Consider the following 22,414-nt stretch of genomic DNA (forward strand, 5'->3'; position numbering starts at 1 on the left):
TACAGATGGACCAACCAACATGCCGAATGGACCGCTCATGATTGGCATTATGTTCTCTTCACCCATGAGTGTCGCATATGCCTTTAACGAGACAAAAATCGGACACACTGTCCAGCGAGTGCAGCAAGGTTGAGGTTCCCTGCTGTTTTGGGGTGGTGTTATGTTCACCGCTGGTGATCATGGAAGCCGCTGTAATGGCTGTGCGGTACGTGAATGCTATCCTCCGACTGATAGTGCAACCATATGGGCAGCATCTTGGCGAGGCATTCGTCTTCATGGACGACAGTTCGCACCTCCCATCGTGCACATTTTTGTGAACGACTTCCTTCAGGATAACGGTATCGCTCGACTAGAGTGGCCAGCATGTTCTCCAAACATGAACTGCATCGAACATGCCTGGGATAGATTGAAAGGGCTGTTTATGAAAGACGTGAGCCACCAATCACTCCGAGGGATCTACACCGAATGGCCGTTAAGGAGTGGGACAATCTGGACCAACAATGCCTTGATGAACCATTTGACAGTATGCCACGACGAATATAGGTATGCATCAATGCAAGAGGACGGGCACTGGGTATTAGAGGTACCAATGTGTACTGCCATCTGGATAACCACTTTTGTACGTCTCGCTGTAAGTGGAACAACATGCAATGTGTGTTTTCCACGAGCAATAAAAAGGGCGGAAATGATGTTAATGTTGATCTCTATTCCAGTTTTCTGCCCAGGTTCCGGAACTCTTGGAAACGAGGTGATGGAAAACTTTTTTTTTGATGTGTGTATTCGGTTTCTTTTATCAACTAGCTCCGTATCTGTAATGCACTGGAAACAAGCCACAATAGTGCATATGGAGACGGTATGAACTTTGTATCTTGTTTCCACTAGCTGACGGTACCTGCTGTTGACAAGACTACTGCGCTCTTTAACTCATTGTTCTCAAGTTCGCATTCTGCGTTGCTCGGTTCTGTGTAGGATTTTATTCTTCTTCTGTGTTAGTTGAGCGTTAACCGTGGTACACAGCAGTACTCTGGATAGTTTTACTCTGATAAAGAGCTAAGCGATAAGCATCTCGTGTATGGGTTCATTAAAAACAACTGAAGACTGGCACAACAACACCATGCTGAGCTGTTACGACACGAATTGCAAACGCATCACAGCAATTTTTCGTCTGAAGTTTCTTGCATTACTTTGTTTCATGCGTCCTACATTTTGGTTATTGGATTTCACAGAAACTGGGTTATAGTGGTCACAAACGTGTATGCTCTCTAAAGACCCGTTGGAGACTGTGGGTCCTTTGTAGCAAAACACTCAAAAGTTCCCTCTCAAAAAGTTTAACGGTGATGTTGTGATTCATCTTGTATTTTGAAATCTATGGCTATAATGTATGAAGTATAACTTTGTCTTGTAGTATAAGGCAAAATGTGACGACTCACCTTCAATTTAGACGCCTCGACGTGAGATTTGTAACAAAACTCCAACAGAGCCACAGCCATAGCAAATAGCAACCCTCCAATCAGGATGTAAAATATACCAGCGACGTTGCTCAGTGAAAGTTCATTTCGAGATGCATCCTACAAAACAGACATTAGAAGGGTATCGTAGATTTAAGGCTCATGAGAAACATCACTTATGCTGTTTAACACAAATTCTTAGCTCCACTAAAAATCGAAAGGTAAGCCTACGTTATGCGTCATTGATGCCGCCTTACCTGCTTGTCACTATGCTTGCATTCCGTGCGGTCGTACCACCAACGGTTTTTAAGTTTTGTTAGCTCACCATTTTCGGTCAGAGAAAGGACTGCTAAATTTATTTTCTCCCTGCAATACAGACGTAAGACAGTTACTTCTGACATCAAGCAGAGTTGGACAAAATTTATTCGAAGGACGAATAACAAATACGGATAAAAATTATAATTCATTGTTTGTGAATAACAAATAAAATATTTTTCAAAGTATTATTCATTTACACGAATAAAAACATTACTTGTCACAATTGAATAAAAATAGTCACAAATTAATTAGAAATCCAAAGATTCTTACTGCTCCAAACCATCATTTATAAAATATATTTACATTTTGTTGTATCCAGACTATCAGTGCAATTACATTTAAAACACATCATGAAACGTTTTTTTAATATTTTTGAAGAATTATCATTAGGGCATATTAAGGCTATATATATTAAAACTACACTCCTGGAAATGGAAAAAAGAACACATTGACACCGGTGTGTCAGACCCACCATACTTGCTCCGGACAGTGCGAGAGGGCTGCACAAGCAATGATCACACGCACGGCACAGCGGACACACCAGGAACCGCGGTGTTGGCCGTCGAATGGCACTAGCTGCGCAGCGTTTGTGCACCGCCGGCGTCAGTGTCAGCCAGTTTGCCGTGGCATACGGAGCTCCATCGCAGTCTTTAATACTGGTAGCATACCGCGACAGCGTGGACGTGAACCGTATGTGCAGTTGACGGACTTTGAGCGAGGGCGTATAGTGGGCATGCGGGAGGCCGGGTGGACGTACCGCCGGATTGCTCAACACGTGAGGCGTGAGGTCTCCACAGTATATCGATGTTGTCGCCAGTGGTCGGCGGAAGGTGCACGTGCCCGTCGACCTGGGACCGGACCGCAGCGACGCACGGATGCACGCCAAGACCGTAGGATCCTACGCAGTGCCGTAGGGGACCGCACCGCCACTTCCCAGCAAATTAGGGACACTGTTGCTCCTGGGGTATCGGCGAGGACCATTCGCAACCGTCTCCATGAAGCTGGGCTACGGTCACGCACACCGTTAGGCCGTCTTCCGCTCACGCCCCAACATCGTGCAGCCCGCCTCCAGTGGTGTCGCGACAGGCGTGAATGTAGGGACGAATGGAGACGTGTCGTCTTCAGCGATGAGAGTCGCTTCTGCCTTGGTGCCAATGATGGTCGTATGCGTGTTTGGCGCCGTGCAGGTGAGCGCCACAATCGAGACTGCATACGACCGAGGCACACAGGGCCAACACCCGGCATCATGGTGTGGGGAGTGATCTCCTACACTGGCCGTACACCTCTGGTGATCGTCGAGGGGACACTGAATAGTGCACGGTACATCCAAACCGTCATCGAACCCATCGTTCTACCATTCCTAGACCGGCAAGGGAACTTGCTGTTCCAACAGGACAATGCGCGTCCGCATGTATCCCGTGCCACCCAACGTGCTCTAGAAGGTGTAAGTCAACTACCCTGGCCAGCAAGATCTCCGGATCTGTCCCCCATTGAGCATGTTTGAGACTGGATGAAGCGTCGTCTCAGGCGGTCTGAACGTCCAGCACGTACGCTGGTCCAACTGAGGCGCCAGGTGGAAATGGCATGGCAAGCCGTTCCACAGGACTACATCCAGCTTCTCTACGATCGTCTCCATGGGAGAATAGCAGCTTGCATTGCTGCGAAAGGTGCATATACACTGTACTAGTGCCGACATTGTGCATGCTCTGTTGCCTGTGTCTATGTGCCTGTGGTTCTGTCAGTGTGATCATGTGATGTATCTGACCCCAGGAATGTGTCAATAAAGTTTCCCCTTCCTGAGACAATGAATTCACGGTGTTCTTATTTCAATTTCCAGGAGTGTATATAATCTAATGTTTTAATATACCAGAATGGTAACTCTTCAATATATATCAAAGAGAATCTGTGTGTATTACTGCTCTAGAAAATCTATTTAAGAATAAAAATTTAAGATTTTCAAATCAAGTTTGTCTTCAGCAAAAGATTGAAAATCATTAGTTCCCATCGAGATTTGGGGCAATGATTCCGTTGTTGTTCCACATCATCTACACCTCAAATTCAATACAATTCAAAATCTAAAAACTGTCTCCTTCTGTCACAATTTTATTTGGAACTTTTCATTAAATTTCTCCTTTTTTCGGTATTTTACGTATGAATATCGCTTTAACTATTTTTTTAATCATGGATTGGACAGTGGTGCAAAAATTACATTTACTCCTTTCATTGTAGAAAGACGGAAAAGTCTTTAGAAGTCCATTTGATATTTTCTCGATAGGGAATTGCCAATGTGCTGCACTATCTAAGCAGATTGCCCTCCGGTTTCCGACACACGTTTTTGCCTTGCACGGTTTCTACAGTTGCAGGAAATGTTATGAATTCTTTCACGTATTGACAGTGTTAATTACGAAATGTTTCGGTCCCAAAATTCTGCACTGACATCTCTCGACATGACACAGTACTCCATCTCACCTTGTAGTGCAAATCTTAATCAGAGTTCGGGCTTAATTACATTGTGTGAGTTGCGACGACCAGCACTATTCGACGAACTGCCGCTTCGATAGTATAACCGCTAAGACCACTTGGCATAAAAGCACTTTTGTTGTATGTACTAAGATGGTATCTGTTCTTTCGGACATGTCCGAAAGAACAGTATATCTATAGTTAAGGCTCACCGGCCACTTGACCATCTTCTTCTTCTGTGCGAATGCACAAACAGTGCCCGAACTATTGAGGAAATCGGCAACGCGCCGCGAGTAATGAGTATAATGGGCGGGGACCCTACGAATGTAGTGCGGGACAGTACGTTCAGAATGTGGGTTTCGCGGGAGGCGTGCCGGAGATAAATCCCTGCAGTCGCACTGTCCTCTGTGTCCTCGGTGGCTCAGAAGGGCGCCGGCACGGTAGCTCAGCTTGTTCGGTCTCAGGGTTAGCTACTCTCTGTAATAAAAAACTGAGTGAACGGATCAACGAAGGACCTGAACGGCTGTTATCGGACGTCTGCCAATAACCAATTCATCGACCAATACAGTGAAAAGTGAGATTTTTAAAAAAATGGGTAGAGCGTCTGCCATGTAAGCAGGAGATCCCGCGTTCGAGTCCCTGTCGGGGCATACATTTTCATCTATCCCCGTTGGCGTATGTCAACGCATGTAAGCACCTAAGGGTGTTCATTTCATTGTAACTTTTGTTGTACTTTTTACGAATTAAAGGAAGCAAACTGATTTAGACGCAATGTTTGAATTAAACACTATAGTACTTTACAAGACGTAGTTCTGTTGTAGTGATATGCCAATGCCTTCCTCCGGTACTCTGAAACGATTTACGCACCCGTCATAGAGACATATAGTTTCACATGGACTTTGAAACGTGGTGGAACTTCACTTGCAATTTGCTAATTTTTAGGAAGAAACAACAAGTGATAGGAAAGATTCTAAGACCAACGGAGCGTCCCAACCCAGACCCATCGATAGGTGTTATGACTGTTCATTACATAATACGTCAATTATTCAAGTATTTATTTCGTCGCTTTTTCACCTTCGGTGAAACACATATCTTCTACTGTGCAAGTGCTCATAGCTTTTATGGTATGCATTTTAGAGCCCGTTTTTTGCTTTGAACGATCGTTCCCGTCATATCCCTGAAACAGGCGCCGCTCTGGTTCAAGCCGTTTATTGCTTGTCAACTTGTCTTTACGGCACTGTCGCCACTTTTCCTATTCAATTTATTGGCGTGACTAAGTTGCTGGATTGCTTGCCCGTGAGTGGCAGCACCAGTGTTTATCGAAAAGTGCACTCTCGTACTATCTCTGGGGCGACCGCTAGTGTTTCCGGGTCGTCGTGTGTCGGGAGTTCAGTCGGGACGGAGCGCCAGTGAGGTGCGGACAGCTGAGCGTTGGCAACACGCGTGAACTGTCCGACGGAAGGACACTGGAGCAGGAACGATCGTTGGTTGATCGTTCGGTCGGTCGTTTCATCGGGCGACGTGTATTTGGTCTTTTGATCGTTCCTGGGCCTCGTCAGTTGGCCATCGTGCCGGACGTGATTCGGTTCCTCCCCTGTGCAGAGACATCGGGTGGCCAATGGGCAGGTGTTCCCTCTGCATGTTTGGGTCCGAGCCAGGGTCTCCGGGTCGTCCTGTGTCCGAGTTGCGAACGGATATCAAGGGAGTCGGGATCGGTGTAGCAGTGACATGCGGATAGCCATGGCTTGGCCAACCGTTGTCGACACACATGACTTGAGTGGGGACGACCGTCGATTGGTCGTCTCATCAGACGACGTGTATTTGGTCGCCGATCGCTTACGGAAACTCTGTGTGTGTCGACTTGTCATTTCTCCCTGTTGTTCCACGGTGACTGGTTTTAGAATTGTCAGAGTTCTTGGTGCAAGTGTTTACGTGGAACTGTGTGTAGCTTCTGCGATTTCCACTCAGCAGATGAATGCTTTCTGCGTACTGGAGTAGTCAGTCGGTCGGTTGTGACAGAACAGCAAATGTATGTTTCTTCGCTGTGTTGATGCTGTCCGGCACGGCTTATAGTTCGACAGCCTTTGTGTTTGTTCATATTATAGAGTGGTTATTGTGCCTTGGCTCTATTTAGACGCCAGCATTTGAAGACTTAGTGGTGCTGGTATCTTCGTCGTCGCTGATATTTTCGGCTGTCGTGCCGTTGGTCGGGCGAACGGAAATGATTAGGTTGTTGGTCGGTCCTTCAGCCGTCCCTGGGTCGGGTTGCCATCCGATTATTTAGTATTACGCTTGGCTGTCTGTCTCACATAAATTGTTGTTAGAGTTTCCTCCCCAGGCTGACCCTTGGAACACTTCTAAGCACCACTGTTTTGTATTTGTGATCGTCTTTCGTTGCAAGTACTGCGTGAGGCCTCCAGCCGTGTATTAATTTTGTCTGTTCTATGTTCAGTATATGGCCTTCAGCCGAACCTTACGTCAAGTATTTTAATAAATAATTTGTTAATCTGGCACTCAGCCATTATTGGTACTTATACAATCATTGTGAGGCATTTCGCCATTGTTAATACTTGGTTATAATGATTTATGAAGCTTATAAATAAACTTAATTTATGAAATCCCTTCTTACAAGTTATTTAGTAGTTAACAAGAACCAAGCAAACTCCTTTTTATTAAATTCATTCTTAGTAACAAGAAGCTTTAGCCGCTGCTGTTGCATGCTGCCACGAATTGCTGTAAGCCACACGAAAAAACGCAGTCGTCTAAAGAGGTGAGTGCAAAAATTAGAACCAAAAAGGACACACTGACACACCAGAACATGTCCTACAATCTAGTAAATTCCGTTGCACAAGTCATATTCTGTATCACTTGTAAATTCTTATTCAAATACGCAGTCAGGTAGCTTATCCAAATGTTAGTTTTAAGTTTTTCATGTAAAGATCTGTTGAGGACTTAACCGACAGTGAAACTGACTCTCATACAACACGCACACAGTGTTATGCAGGTTAGATTCCGATTACTGACAGCTCAGGTTGCTTAGCGAGTCCATTTGCACAGACGAACATAGGCAATATTCGTTGTAGCTACGTTACTCATTAGATGCATATTTGTTATAACAGTCACGTAAAATTTTGTAAAGGACGTGTATACATGACGGAGGATTTTAAAGTCTGACATATACTGAAACAAAATCTTCTGCGATACCACTTGAAAATGGCCCAAAGGCCTAAACTGAAATGTTGCGAAATAAACAACCTCTAAGTCGACTTTGAATATAACGTACTTCACACATGAGCTGTGATACAAAAATTTGGAAGTTCTACAGAAAAAAACTGAAATCCCTTGTCTCCAAGAGACAAGCGATATGGTCAACACCAGTCTCAGAGTCTTCGTTAACGGTGGTGTTAACCAGAGGAACGTCACACCATTAGGAGGTGGCACGGAAATGGAAGAAGACTTGGACAATATTTCTATTTGAATAGAAGTTCGACTTCCGTGTAGATAAATGCATGCTAATTCAAAGAAATCAGAAAAAGTTAAATTCACAGGATGTAAACGTCCAATAGAGGTACAGACAAGTCGCTGATACCGTAACAGGTCGATGGAGGCCGTAAGTGTTGACAGAGAATCTGGCTGGTCTTTAAGGGGAATCTTAGTAAAGGAAGACAATGTTGTTCTTGGAAAATCCCGCTGGCTGATCCTGGAACACCTCTGTTTGAGGCAGACCAAGCATTTGTGAGAACAATCAGAATAATATGAGACTGTAAGGTGTAAAGTCACATAGGTAAACATTTACTTTCTTCATACATTAATGGAAAAGGACAGGCAGTTGCTTGGTAGCACAGTACAGTTGCTTGCAAGTTCTACACAGTGAAGCAGAACTCCACCGACAAACTTTCAGACGTCGTACTATGGAACAAAATAAGGAAAACATTTAGTAAACATGGACTGTATACTACATAACTTAAGAGCATCCAGTACATTGTCATCTTTCTTACTGGAGCATTCACTTACTGGACCGTTTATTTTCTTTGTTATTGTCCTTACTACCACTTCTGACAGCTTTTCGACGGAGCTTTTGTTTACCATGTAGGTTTATGTAGCCGGCCGCGGTGGTCTCTCGGTTCTAGGCGCGCAGTCCGGAACCGTGCGCCTGCTACGGTCGCAGATTCGAATCCTACCTCGGGCATGGATGTGTGTGATGTCCTTATGTTAGTTAGGTTTAAGTAGTTATAAGTTCTAGGGGACTGATGACCACAGCACTTGAGTCCCATAGTGCTCAGAGCCATTTTTTTAGGTTTATGTATACACTTATACTTATAAATCAAGGATAACGCTGAAACATGGTGCAACAATTCTCTGGTGGGCGCTTTGCGGCGTTAAATCACCTCGGGGTATGACCTTGCGGTCGTCCCGCTGTGGCTCTGGCAGCAGTCCACATACCCACAGCTTTGTTGGTGCACATCGGAGTACGGTGCAGCGAGTAAGTGTGCAGACGTTTTCAGACGTGCTAATGGTGACTGTGTGTTGAAAATGGCGCAAAACACATATTGATGACGTCATGAGGGGTAGAATACTAGGGCGACTGGAGGCTCTTCAAACACAGCAGATCTTAGCACGGGTCCTCCGTGTGTCATAAAGTGTGATCTCAGTATTATGGCAACGATTCCAGCAGACAGGAAATGTGTCCAGGCGCTGCAGTACGGGACGTCCACAATACCACAAGAAGACCGATATCTCACCATCAGTGCCCGCAGACGGCCACGAAGTACTGCAGGTAGCCTTTCTCGGGACCTTACCACGGCCACTGGAACAGTTAACTACAGACACTCAGTCTACAGACTACTGAACAGACGTAGTTTATTCGCCCGGTGACCTGCAAGGTGCATTCCACTGACCTGTGGTCACAAGAGAGCTCATAAAGCCTGGTGTCAAGAACACATACATGGTCACAGGAACAGTGTTCCCAGGTTATATTCACGGCGAGTCCAGTTATAGTATGAACAATGATTCTCGCCGAGTTTTGATCTGGCGTGAAGGAGGAACCAGATGCCAAACCCCAAATGTGCTTAAAAGGGACCTGTATGGAGGTCGTGGATTGATGGTGTGGGGTGGGACTATGGTTGGTGCACGAACACCCCTGCATGGTTTTGACAGAGAAACTGTAACAGGTCAGGTGTATCGGGACGTCGTTTTGCATCAGTATATAGCCTTTTTAGTGGTGCAGTGGGTCCCACCCACCTAGTGATGGATGGTAACGCACGGGCCCACCGATATGCCATCGTGGAGGAGTACCTTGAAACAGAAGATATCAGGCGAATGGAGTGACCTGCCCGTTATCGAAAGCTAAACCCCATCGAGTACGTCTGGGATGCTCTCTGTTGACGTATCTCTGTACGTCTTCAAATCCGTACGACACTTCAGGAGCTCCGACAGGCAATGGTGCAAGAATGGAAGGGTACACCCCAGCAGCTGCTCGACCACCTGCTCCGAGTATGCCAACGCGATGTGCGGCCTGTGTATGTGTGCATGGTGATCATATCCCATATTCATGTCGGGGTACGTGCGCAATAAACAGTGGCGTTTTTGTAGCACATGTGTTTCGGGACAGTTTTCTCAACTTATCATCAATGCCGTGGACTTACAGATCTGGGTCGTGTGAGCTCTCTACGCGCTTAGGCTATTAACGCCAGTTTTGTGTAGTGTCACGTTGTGTGGCACCACATTCTGCTATTATCCTTAATTTATAAGCATGAGTGTACATGTGACCAAGCGTGTGAAACGTTGTAGCAAGTAAATAAAATCCAGTAGAGACCAGAATCAGAGTATTCATGGCCCTGCAAGCGGCCGTGAGCTGTAGCTCCAGATGGGACACACGTGGAGTACCTTAGAGGCGATCCTAGCGGGGTGGCGACGCCGAAGCCCTTGGCATCCAGGTTGCGGCCGACCTTCATGGTGTCGCACGGCTCCCGCTCGTTGGTGTAGTCGTTCTTGGGGGACTCGATGAGCAGCGCGTACTTGCCCTTGGAGGTCCGCACTCGACGGATACCTTCGTCGTACGTGCGCACGAACACGTGCTTGCGTGAGTTCATGAACTCCCACATCTTGCTGTACAGCGTGATCTGCGACCGCTGCAACGAAAACAATACAGTCCGTACACAGAACACTCCTGTTTCACAGATGGTACACTTTTGCTCGTTACGCATGACAGTAAATTACAAAAAGGACAGTCGGATAAATATATTCATCGGTTCCAAATTAATTGCAAAGGGGCATCAGTGGGACGATAAAAGAACGTTCGAATGACGGTGGTAACTAAATGAGACGCCGGTGCTCTTTCAGATAGACTTACACAATATCTACAAAAAGTAAGTGAGATTTCTAGAAAAGATTAAAGGTTTTATTGGTTGTAGATAAAAATTAAGCACAAATCACGGGCTGAAACAATTTCTTTTAAATTATGGAAGAAAGTAGGAGAAGTGGGAACATACGTTAACATAATGGACGAGACTAAGTTACTTAGTACATGAACACAAACGTATAAGATTAACAGACTTAGAGATCGACAAAGGTGCGAGCAGCTCTTGGGATGCTATCGCAAAAATCGTTGTGATCAACCCGTGAAAAGGAACGGAAGAATGTAAAGAGGAACAGGAGCGGAAAAATATAAATAGGAAAAGGAACTAGCCAGCCGCGGTGGCCGTGCGGTTCTAGGTGCTTCAACCCGGAACCGCGCTATCGCTACGGTCGCAGGTTCGAATCCTGCCTCGGTCATGGATGTCTGTGATGTCCTTAGGTTAGTTAGGTTTAAGTACTTCTAAGTTCTAGGGGACTGACGACCTCCGATGTTAAGTCCCATAGTACTCAGAGCCATTTGAACCATTTTTTGAAAAGGAACTTTGCATACAGGCCTTAAATGACGGCCGTCATCCGGATATACTTTCACATTTTTGCACAGGGTGCTGAGAAAGAGTATCGATGGATTATATACAAGGTCTAGGTGGTAGCTCAGAGCACTATGCGACTTAACTTCTGAGGTCATCAGTCGCCTATAACTAAGAACTAATTAAACCTAACTAACCTAAGGACATCACACACATCCATACAAGGTCTACACGCCTCTGTCCTTAAGTACTGAGAAACATGCTTTCTCTATGGGAATATATTGTACTCTAACGACGTATATCTTTAGCAGGCGCGTACACGTGAAGATGTGTTTTCCTTTTTGGAAAAAAATCACCTATTGTTGTAAGCATTGGTCGGTGGTTGATAAAGAAAGGTTTCCATAGCTCTGAACCACGGGACTCTGGGCTGTGAAAGTGGTCAGTGAGGAATAAGCAAGAAATAAATCGAAATTAAAAGTTCACTGCTGAAACTTTCTGGCAGATTAAGTCCGTGTGCCGAACCAAATAGGACTCGGAGGCTGAAGCACTGGCGGAGCGAAGCTGTGATTGCAGGGGGTGAGTAGTGTCCAGATTGCTCAAGGCGGTGGAGCTCTTGGCCGCGAAAAACAAAGACTCCAGATTCGACTGCGGGTCAGGCAAACAGTTTTAATCCGCGACGAAATTTCAAGAAAGACCACATCAGAAGAACAGTATGCGAAGACCCGTTTTTTAAGAGATCGATTGATGGTGAGAATTGGTTCAAATGGTTCAAATGGCTCTGAGCACAATGGGACTTAACATCTGCGGTCATCAGTCCCCTAGAACTTAGAACTACTTAAACCTAACTAACCTAAGGACATCACACACATCCATGCCCCAGGCAGGATTCGAACCTGCGACCGTAGCAGTCGCGCGGTTCCGGACTGACCGCCTAGAGCCGCTAGACCACCGCGGCCAGCGGTGAGAATTAATAATGATATTATCCAAATCCATATGTTTGCGGAACGGAACTGTGGACGGTAGAAATAGGCGATCAATAAAGAAAGAATAGTAATATCTGAATTAATAGTTAAGAGCTAAACCTGTAATAAAGCCGAAGTTTTTTTGAAGGCCTGTTTTATTAAGGATGGTCCAATTGAAAATGAGATGCTTCTGTCTTCTTTCTATGATTCAACTGACTTACCAAGACAGGCAAGCGGAACATAGAGTTCAGAGTGAACTCTGAACCGTGAAGAAACTCGGCATTTTTCATAAATAAAAATCAATTTCAAGAGCGAAAGCTGCGACAAGTAACAGAATAATCGTAGGAATGACTACAGAGGACAGAAATCAGTGAATGAGTCTTATTACAAGAAGGGAAGAAGCGTAATAGGGCAAAGTACAGGCGTAGTTTGGTGTTGCAGGGTCGAAAAGAGAGTGAAGGCATGGCGATTTGAGTGGCACAAATGGCGAATTGCTGCAGATACGTCAGGGATTGAAAGTATTGTCAAAACTCGTAATTGATAAATAAACTAGAAAAAAAGTGAGAGATTGAAAGCGAAAACGTGCTTCCATTAATATTTACTGTATTAGCATTAGGTTGCATTATTTTTTAAGTAGTCCATTTCAAGAGGGCGTAATCTGGGAGACGCATCACATTCTACAGAGAAGTTTATTCATAAATTCTTTTATATCATCGGACATTTGTAACAGGAAGCGATAACAGCAGAGGATTTTGCTGCTGAAAAGGGGAGAAATAACGTTATGTGGTATCCGGTTCTGACACACGACGCGATTACGTACTCATTCATCAATATCATATTTGTAAGAAACACTAAGCTGTGTAGGTGTGCAACTCGTGTCCTGTATTACCCTGAAGAAGTCCCAGGTGGAGCCGTGGTAGAGCGTGCCGTACTCGACCTCAGTCTGCGAGGCCAGGTCCTCGGGGCTGTTGATGGGCGCGACCATACGCTCGACGGTGAGGAAGGCCGCCAGGTTGGCCGTGTAGGACGAGATGAGGATCAGCGTGAAGAACCACCACACGCTGCCCACGATGCGGCCCGAGATCGACCTGCGCACCACGCTGCAGGGCTCAAGCCTTTGTTCGAGATCCACCTTTTCACACAGATTTGCACTCTGAGCTTCATCTGAGAGTAAAACCAGAAACGTTCATAGATGTCATAGACAATGAAGCCCATGCTACACTCAGTCTTGCCTCCGCTCATAGTTCCACCATGTGGCACATTATTGAGAGTGTTTAAAAACAGTTAATTCTGCTTGTTAAATCTTCTGCACGAATAAAGATGGAATTATGGATAAATAGAACCTCAGAAAAGAATTATCCGATTTTAGACGTACATGTACTATACAGGGTGTTACAAAAAGGTACGGCCAAACTTTCAGGAAACATTCTCACACACAAAGAAAGAAAATTTTTTGTAGACAAGTGTCCGGAAACGTTTCCAGAATGAGATTTTCACTCTGCAGCGGAGTGTGCGCTGATATGAAACTTCCTGGCAGATTAAAACTGTGTGCCCGACCGAGACTCGAACTCGGGACCTTTGCCTTTCGCGGGCAAGTGCTCTACCAACTTTTTTTTTTTTTTTTTTTTTTTCCGCATATGTTCGTTGCATCTACTCGGGGCGGACGTCGTAAGACATCCATTTATGTTCGTTGTTGATCGATTGACTCAGTTTTTTTATTACAGAGGGCGGCTAACCCTCTGACCGAACACGCTGAGCTACCGTGCCGGCAAACCAACTGAGCTACCGAAGCACGACTCACGTCCGGTACTCACAGCTTTACTTCTGCCAGTATCCGTCTCCAACCTTCCAAACTTTACAGAAGCTCTTCTGCGAACCTTGCAGAACTAGCACTCCGAGCTTCTGTAAAGTTTGGAAGGTAGGAGACGGATACTGGCAGAAGTAAAGCTGTGAGTACCGGACGTGAGTCGTGCTTCGGTAGCTCAGTTGGTAGAGCACTTGCCCGCGAAAGGCAAAGGTCCCGAGTTCGAGTCTCGGTCGGGCACACAGTTTTAATCTGCCAGGAAGTTTCATGTCCGGACACGCTTACTCTCCATGTTAGAGCTCATTTTACTACTTATCTTCAAATCACATTAATCATGGAATGGAAACACACAGCAACAGAACGTACCAATGTGTGACTTCAAACACTTTGTTACAGGAAATGTTCAAAACCTCCCCCGTTAGCGAGGATACATGCATCCACCCTCCGTCGCATGGAATCTCTGATGCGCTGATGCAGCCTGGGAGAATGGTGTAATGTATCACAGCCGTCCACAATACGAGCACGAAGAGTCTCTACCTTTGGCACCGGGGTTGCGTAGACAACAGCTTTCAAATGCCTCCATAAATGAAAGTCAAGAGAGTTGAGGTCAGGGGAGCGTGGAGGCCATGGAATTGGTCCGCCTCTACCAATCCATCGGTCACCGAATATGTTGTTGAGAAGCGTACGAACACTTTTATTGAAATGTGCAGGAGCTGCATCGTGCATGAACCACATGTTGTGTCGTACTTGTAAAGGCACATGTTCTAGCACAACAGGTAGTATCCCGTATGAAATAATGGCGGTGAATCGAGAAAGTACAGTACATACTGATGAAACTAAAATGAGCTCTAACATGGAAATTAAGCGTTTCCGGACACATGTTTCTTTATTTGTGTGTGAGAAATGTTTCCTGATAGTTTGGCCGTACCTTTTTGTAACACCCTGTATACGTCTAAAGTCAGAATTATGTGTAAATTTTTAATTAATGCATAGAACTGCAAAAGTTTTGATCCCAAAAAAGCTATCCGGTATTGCAAGCGTATGTCTTTTACAAGAGTGCACGGGTAGCCTTGGGGATCGTTTAACAGTAGCGTTCAGGATCCACTATTCATTTATCGTCCACAAATGTTCAACGTGTTTTCCACACTTCCTCGGGCATGGATGTGTGTGATATCCTTAGGTTAGTTAGGTTTAAGTAGTTCTAAGTTCTAGGGGACTGATGACCTCAGATGTTAAGTCCCATAGTGCTCAGAGCCACTTGAACCATTTTTTTGGGGCGCGGAAGTCCCCCAAAGCTGTTGGAAGGAGACGCACACCGGCAGATTCTTTCACGGACGTCTTGCTAACAAACCATCACGCACCGTGAGGTCAGGAGACCCCGGAAGCTAATGATGCAATACAAGATCAGATACATCGTTCTGTTTATCAAGAGCCCTTGGAAGCCAATGGTGGAGCACAAGATCAGATCCATCGTTCTGGCGGCTCATTGTTAAGCGGTGGAAGTGTCACTGCAGTGCCACGTCGTGTTGAACAATAAATTTTTCTTAATATTCTCGCTCTTACATATAACGCCAGATGAATATGCGAGCGCTCAAACCATACGAACTGTCAACCTATTAATGGTGCCACGATAATATCTTACTATCTGAAGGTAAGTTAAAATTCATCCCAGGTGAAGCCTTGTGAAACAAGTCTTTTTTTTAGCAACACTGAATATAAGTTATAATTTTTTTGAATTAATGTTAGCATTTATTTATCTTTAAGCACCATAATAAGATGACAACATATTGTATTTATTACTGATAAATTCTACTTCAGTTGCAGCAGGAGAGCTTGTCTGCAGTATATCCTCTATGTATTCAGTGACACCTATGAGTATTAATGGCCTTTCGCATATTTTCTATCAACGATGCATTATACCAATGGTAATGCGAACGTAAGTGTCTGCAGTTACTCTTCTAGTTCCAGTCACTTCAAAAAAAGTTTCCATTCTGAGCAAAACAGACAGATGCGATGTGCAAGTTCTTCTCAAAGCTTCTCCTACTTCTTAGCAGACCCGTGCGCTGTCACGAAAGAACGATATGGCCTCTTTGCCTGCAGCTAAGCAACGGTAGGTTTCGTCGATGGACATCCATGGGCATATGTTAGCAATTAAGCGCGACTTGGACGCAATGGGGAACTGCTCAAACTTAATACCATTTCCAGCAAGTCTGTGTTGTTAATCTATGAGCTTACATGTACAAAAGGCTCGCATTTGGTGGAAGGCGCCATTGGAGATTGATTTGTTACTTGTTTCTAGAGAAATCACGAGAAAAGTCGAATTGCTCAGACATACTGACTTATTTGGTGAGCTCCTTTATATGTATATTTTATGAGCTACGACTTAAAGCTATACACTGTGCAGTAAGGCTCTTAATAAAAAAAATAAAAATAAGAAAAACTTACGCACCACCGCGCCAAGAAGGAATCATCTGAATGGGACGGAAATTTGTAGCTATGATTTACATGCACAGAGAAAAAAATCATTAAAGTCTCATAAAAACTGGATCATTTATTGAAAAGAAAGAGCTTCACAAATTGAGCAAGTCGATAAGGCATTGGTCCACCTCTAGCCCTTATGCACGCAGTTATTCGGCTTGACGTGGATTGACAGATTCGTTGGATGTACTTCTGACGGATATCATCCCAAGGTTTGTCGAACTGGCGCCCTTAAATCATCAAAATCCCTAGTCGATTGGAAGGCCTTTCCTTAACGCTCCAGACTATCTGAACTAGAGAGAGATCCGTCGAACGTGCCTGACAAGGGAAGCAGAAAAACAAGGAGTAGGAAATCTCGCCGAGTGTGGGTGGGAAATATCCTGCTGAAATGTGTCCGGGATTGTTTGTCGAGAAGAGCAAAAAAAGGGAGTGTAGGATGTGGTCGAAGTACCGGTCTGCTGTAGGGTGCCGTGGATGACTGCAAAAAGGGATGTGCTATGAAAAGAATTGGAACCCCGGACCAACATTCCTGGTTGTTGCGCAGTACGGCGGGTGACTATCGGTTTTTCTATCCCTCCACTGCCCGCGGCATCTCCAGACATGTCTTCGCTGGGAACCTGGGCTAATTTCGAAGCAGAACTCACCACTGAAGACAACTGTACTCCTGTCAATGAGATTCCAGGCCATGTCCTACGCCCCCTTTTGTTATAAGCAATCCAGGACTTACATTTCAGTAAGACATTGCCCACCCGCATACGGCCAGAGTTTCTAAACTTGTTTTCGTGCTTGCCTTGGCAAGCAATGTCGGCGGACCTCTCCCTAGTTCAGGAAGTTTGGAGCATTGTGGCAAGACCCTCCAATCGTCTCCGGATTTTGACGATCTAAGGGCGCCAGTTGGACCGCACTTGCCACGATTTCCCTCAGGAGGTTATCCAACAATAACTGCCAGTGTGTTACTGACAAACTCAATTTTTGAGTCTCTCTCTTGAATAAATGATCGAATATGTCTGAAATTGTAATCATTTGAAACTTCCTCACAGGTTAAAACTGTGTGCCGGACCTAGACTCGAAATCGGGACCTTTACCTTCGCGGGCAAGTGCTCTACCAACTGAGCTACCCAAACACGACTCACGACTCGTCCTCACAGCTTCATATTAGCGCACACTCCGCTGCAGAGTGAAAATCTCATTTTGTAATCATTTGTTTTGTCTGTACGTATTCATCACATCCATCTATTTCCTTCTCTTTCGTATAATTCCTTAGTGGTGCGTCCTTATTTTGTCTTAAAGTGTACGACGAGCTTTAGATTTTAGTTAATACTGATTTCTTTAAGGTGTTTATCGGTGGTGCTAACTTACATTGGTAAAATACATGAAAGTTAAAGCCACCTTTCGAAACACACTATTTATTTTAATCGAGGGACACAGCGATCATCACTTACACACTGTATCTAGACGATGATGATAAAATGAGCATGGGAATCCCTTGTAAATCCACAGCGCTGACTAATGGTGTCATTATCCGTAAAGCCAATGCTAGTGTCCTATGTAGCTGATCCTCACCTTGTTCAAATTGTTATTTTCAAATGATCAGTAGTTTTTCTTTTTTGCCTTGAGGTCACTTAACTGAGAAATAATTTTCTATATAGCGTTTTCGTAAAATTTCATGAACTGCACCAGTCAAAATTCAGTTTCTTTCTGTAAGCCCTCTCGATGGTTGGCGCAGAAAAATTCATAACGTAAATGCCAGTCGGGATATCAGTTGTATGGTCGACAGTCACCTTCGATTGATTGAAGATCACTTTTGAATCGGGAACACCAATAGCAACATCTCACAAATTTGCTTCAGGGAATGGAAATTATGAGTTTTATTATTTGAGCAGCAAAATTCAGACAGGCAATATTAAGAAAAGAATTTCTGAAAAAATTGTTCATCACAGATAAGCCTATCACTTCTGAAAATTTTCAACTCAGAAAAGCGACATCTCCCAGGTTGTTCAAGTATAACATACCAATTGTGTCGGTCGTATCACGCTGGCTTGTGCAGTCTGAGTTTGTAAATGCTATTTGGCTATGCACTATTCGTGTCAAAAAATTGTTGTTCATGACGTTAATGAATGAACTTTTCTCAGAAAAAATATAAAATGGGATTTATATTAAACTTGGAATTTCTTACCTTCTCGTAGGATCCGACGACCTAGTAAAATTATTCCTTCACTCGATATTTCAAAACCTCAGAAAAATAGGTATCTGCTGTAAAGAAAGAGTTTATGTAGAAGTAAGAGGGGAATATAGAAACGATAGTCATCGGATTGAATGGGGCTTAAGGCAAGAATGTAGTAATTCCCCTCTACTGTTCCATCTATATATCAAAGATGCACTGAAGGAGATAAAGCAATGTGGCATAAAAGTTGAGGATGAAATGATATAAATGTTAAGTTTCGCTGACGACATTGTTATTGTCTGTGACGATTTGCAAGATTTAGAGCACCCTATGAAATGAGCATCCGTTAATTGATAACTACCATACACAGGAATAGACTTAAGAAACAATGTTAATCATTTGTTGTGCGGTAGCTTGCAAAGCAGAGTATACGAAAGATTAAGATGTGGGGTTACGAAAGACTGCAGAAAATCAGGTATAGTTACGAGAAATGAGACGGGTCTCCCTAATACAGACGAGCAATTAATACATCGAAAATTTTACCTAATAGAAGGGACTCAATGACAGGAAAATATCAAGACGTCAGGGAATAACTTCTGTGCCATTACAGGAAGCTGCAGAAAGCAAAAATTGAAGGAGAGGACAAAGATTTCTTTGAGTCGCAGAAATCTCTTCCGAAGGCTGAAAAAAAGGAGCTAGAAGAAAAAAACGTCAAAATGTGCTTTTATGGATTGAAAGACATTATTAATCAGAGCCTGAGTGTGTAAAATGAGTGGAATGAGTGAAGTACAATTTCTCGACTTCTTGATAATACATTGTCAAGTTTTCTTTCATTGCTTCATGCTTTCACATCTTTCGTACACTATATAAGTTGTTGTTTTGTTAAAAAAAGAAGTATAGTCTAGGGATTTCCTGTACTTTAACAAATGTTTGTGGCACGAAAGAAGCAACCGCTCATCTCCGAACATGTAAGCCGGACGTGAAACTCCTCGGAATTTTACCAGTGGGAGCAGTTTTTAGCCAGCCTTGTGCTTCTCCTGTTTTACATCTGTAAGTTGCGCGCAAAGGAGAGAAGACTTTAACGAAATGTGTAAGTTTGAGAAAACTTTTTTAATATCCCGTCTGCCGCTGTTCTCGAGTGCAGCGACCGCAGGATTCATTGCTGCTGCCGTGAAGCAATGATATAAGAGGTGAGACTTTGTGTGTGTTACTTTACCGTTTACAATGGTCTGATAATTAGCGGCCGTGTGTGTTCAAATCAATAACGTAAAGTGAATGCGTAGAGACACCGCCATTCTATTGAAAGAATTAAATGTAAGCTCAAATAAAGGTCGTCCTCTGACAAGAATACACAGTACCTGTCGTTATAATAGTATGCTACATTTGTTAGTCTTATTTTAGACGTGAAGCATGGAAACTGTTGCAAGCATTTACCGCAAGCAAAGTGCTAGACGTTGTATGAGAGATTACTCAAACCGATCATTACAAGACCTTTGGATTCCTCGTGCATCGGCCGCACACGGATTAGAGGGGCACTAGTCACCGTAATGATAGTAGTGTCTTTTCGTGTTGTGGAGTTTGATCGAGGAAGAAATTTTTCGCTGAACTGCAGTTTAGCTGAATTTTAGAGCAGACGCATTTCACTTTTATTAACAAAGTTTGATCAGTGGTGTTTGGAGCACAGCATTGTATGATACTGTGCCATGGACTGTGGGAACACAGACGAAGAAAATCGAAATGTTTCACATGAGTTTGAATATGAAGTATTGATAATTAGGTGGACTGTAGACTTATGAGGTAGGGAATGAAGAAGTTCTCCGCACAATCGGGGAAGAATGAGCATATCTAAACAATGAAAATAAGACGGAGCAGGAAGGTATGGCATAAATTAAGACAACAAGAAATAACTTCCGTGTTACTAGAGGTTAAAAACTGCGGGGGAAGACCTGTATTGGACCACAACTAACAAATAATTGAAGACGTCGAATTGCTGCACAGGGATGAAAATGTTAATACAAGAACCAGTCAGAAGACTTATGACTAAAAAAATGTCGGTGATTACATATATTACTTCTTTTTACGTATTCGAAAAACTATTTCTCCCCTCCTTCCTAGGCTAGGTTGCAGTCGAAACAGTCTTGATTTCATTTTGAAACTTAGCTTTTTTCGACTTTTTAGGAATGCAGTTTCTCTTTGTCTGCATTTCATTTTGACTACTTCACTTGACTACTGTAACGTTTCCCACAGATGTGCCTTCGCATCCAAATGCATCGCAAATTTATGTTGAAGGTATAAGAAAACGAAATCCAAAATGTACTGTCCAAAATCTGTCACCGCTCTGTACATAATAACGCTTGCAAGATTTCGTACGTGAGCTGATGAAATTATGCTATTTTTGATGGAAAATAATTCACGAAGGACGAAGCAAGAGGGTCAGAAGCGGCAGGGCAGATCATAACAATACGAAATTCCTCGCTAAAAGAAGTCTAATATGAAACATAGGCCTCCATTTGAGGTACAAATGTATGAAGAAAGTGTAGATAACACTACTAGTCAAGATCGCTAAAACTCGTTTACTTATTAGCAGTTTCAACTCATGCATCTTCAGATCAATAAAAACTACTGCTCAATTCCGTGTGTATCAGCCACGAGGCCTCATGCATCGTCATAATCTGTTCAGCTGAATCGGTCTCGTTGTCTCGTACACATTAAAGTGGCTCGTCATGCTTACGTAATGCACAACGTTTACCATATACGTCTGCAGTGCTCATACTGCCACACTTGTGTTTAGATGCAAAGTGACTGACAATGGTAACTGTCATATATTCCATGTGCGAATGTAAATAAGGCGTATCACACGAAACACTGCAGGACACAGCTGTATTATGGCTGTTGAGTACTCAAAGAACTTAAGTTTGTGAACGACAACCAGAGCGATTCAGCTCAACAGATTATGCAAATTGTAATGCCTGGTGGCTGATACACACTAGAATAAGTAATAATTTTTATTGATCTGAAGATAACTCTTCGATGAGTTGAAACCAGTAATCAATAAAGGAGTTTTAGCGATCTTGACTTAGGATTTTTATCTACACACATTAACACGATAAATCGTCTGTCTTCTGTGTTGGTCGAGTCAAGTAACAACAGCAGTGTATTAGCATGTACGTTCGCAGGACGATCATTATCAAACAGCGTTTTTTTCTCTCGATTTCTGCCTTGTCCATGATTGACTGACACATTATGTAATTCAATCAAGGTCAAAATGTATACCGGAAATACAGAGTCGAGTGGTTGGTTGAAACCTGGGTGCACTTAGAAGAAACGAGGAGGCCCTTTGCCGAACTTTACGACATCAGGAACAGAGATTATTCATTTTTTGCCAAAATTAAAGGAACATGCGTAAAAATAATTTGTGTGAGGTGTATACCACAGTTTCAATATTTTTGTCTGACTTCAATGTATTCGGCCCAAAGCTGCTGAATTGTTTCAGTCACATTATTATCTTCATTTGAAGTTGTATTGTACTAGGAGACAATGGAGAACCTTTTGTTGAAATTCGGTGACGTTTTTTGAATAAACGCCATTTTTGGACTTACGGGCATCTATTACGAAATTATCCAAGCTTAGTGCGCAAGACTATAATGTCTAGAAGTTTTCGGAATTGAATTATTACACTTGGCCTGAAGAAATGATATAAATCCTTTTTTCTTTACCTAAAGGAAGCTAACTGGCCACTCCACTAAACTTTTCTTTGGAGATTGCTGATTGAGACCACTTTGCGGCCACCACAGATGACAAAGTCGTGTGTCATTTGGGACACTGAGACGCCTGGGGAAGTATTCAGTCGCCTACTTCTCGTACAACCACCCCTTTATTTCATTCATTATATTAAG

The 22,414-nt window shown here is 43.6% G+C and overlaps 1 protein-coding gene and 1 non-coding gene across 2 annotated transcripts in view; one reads left to right on the plus strand and one right to left on the minus strand.

The window, feature by feature from the left end:
* Nucleotides 1–22,414, minus strand: part of LOC126266667 (glutamate receptor 1-like) — a 438,813-nt gene that overhangs the window by 8,144 nt on the left and 408,255 nt on the right. Inside the window, exons 14-17 of the mRNA XM_049971086.1 lie at nucleotides 12,962–13,160; nucleotides 10,113–10,357; nucleotides 1,706–1,814; nucleotides 1,431–1,568 (exon numbers count right to left, since the gene is read on the minus strand). Of these exons, the coding sequence (XP_049827043.1) occupies nucleotides 1,431–1,568; nucleotides 1,706–1,814; nucleotides 10,113–10,357; nucleotides 12,962–13,160 (691 nt within the window). The remainder of the gene's footprint in view (nucleotides 1–1,430; nucleotides 1,569–1,705; nucleotides 1,815–10,112; nucleotides 10,358–12,961; nucleotides 13,161–22,414) is intronic.
* Nucleotides 14,043–14,117, plus strand: Trnas-cga (transfer RNA serine (anticodon CGA)). Its single transcript has one exon. It is a non-coding gene; the product is annotated as a tRNA-Ser (tRNA).

Source organism: Schistocerca gregaria, chromosome 4, assembly GCF_023897955.1.
Source record: "Schistocerca gregaria isolate iqSchGreg1 chromosome 4, iqSchGreg1.2, whole genome shotgun sequence".
Classification (NCBI taxonomy): Eukaryota; Metazoa; Arthropoda; class Insecta; order Orthoptera; family Acrididae; genus Schistocerca; species Schistocerca gregaria.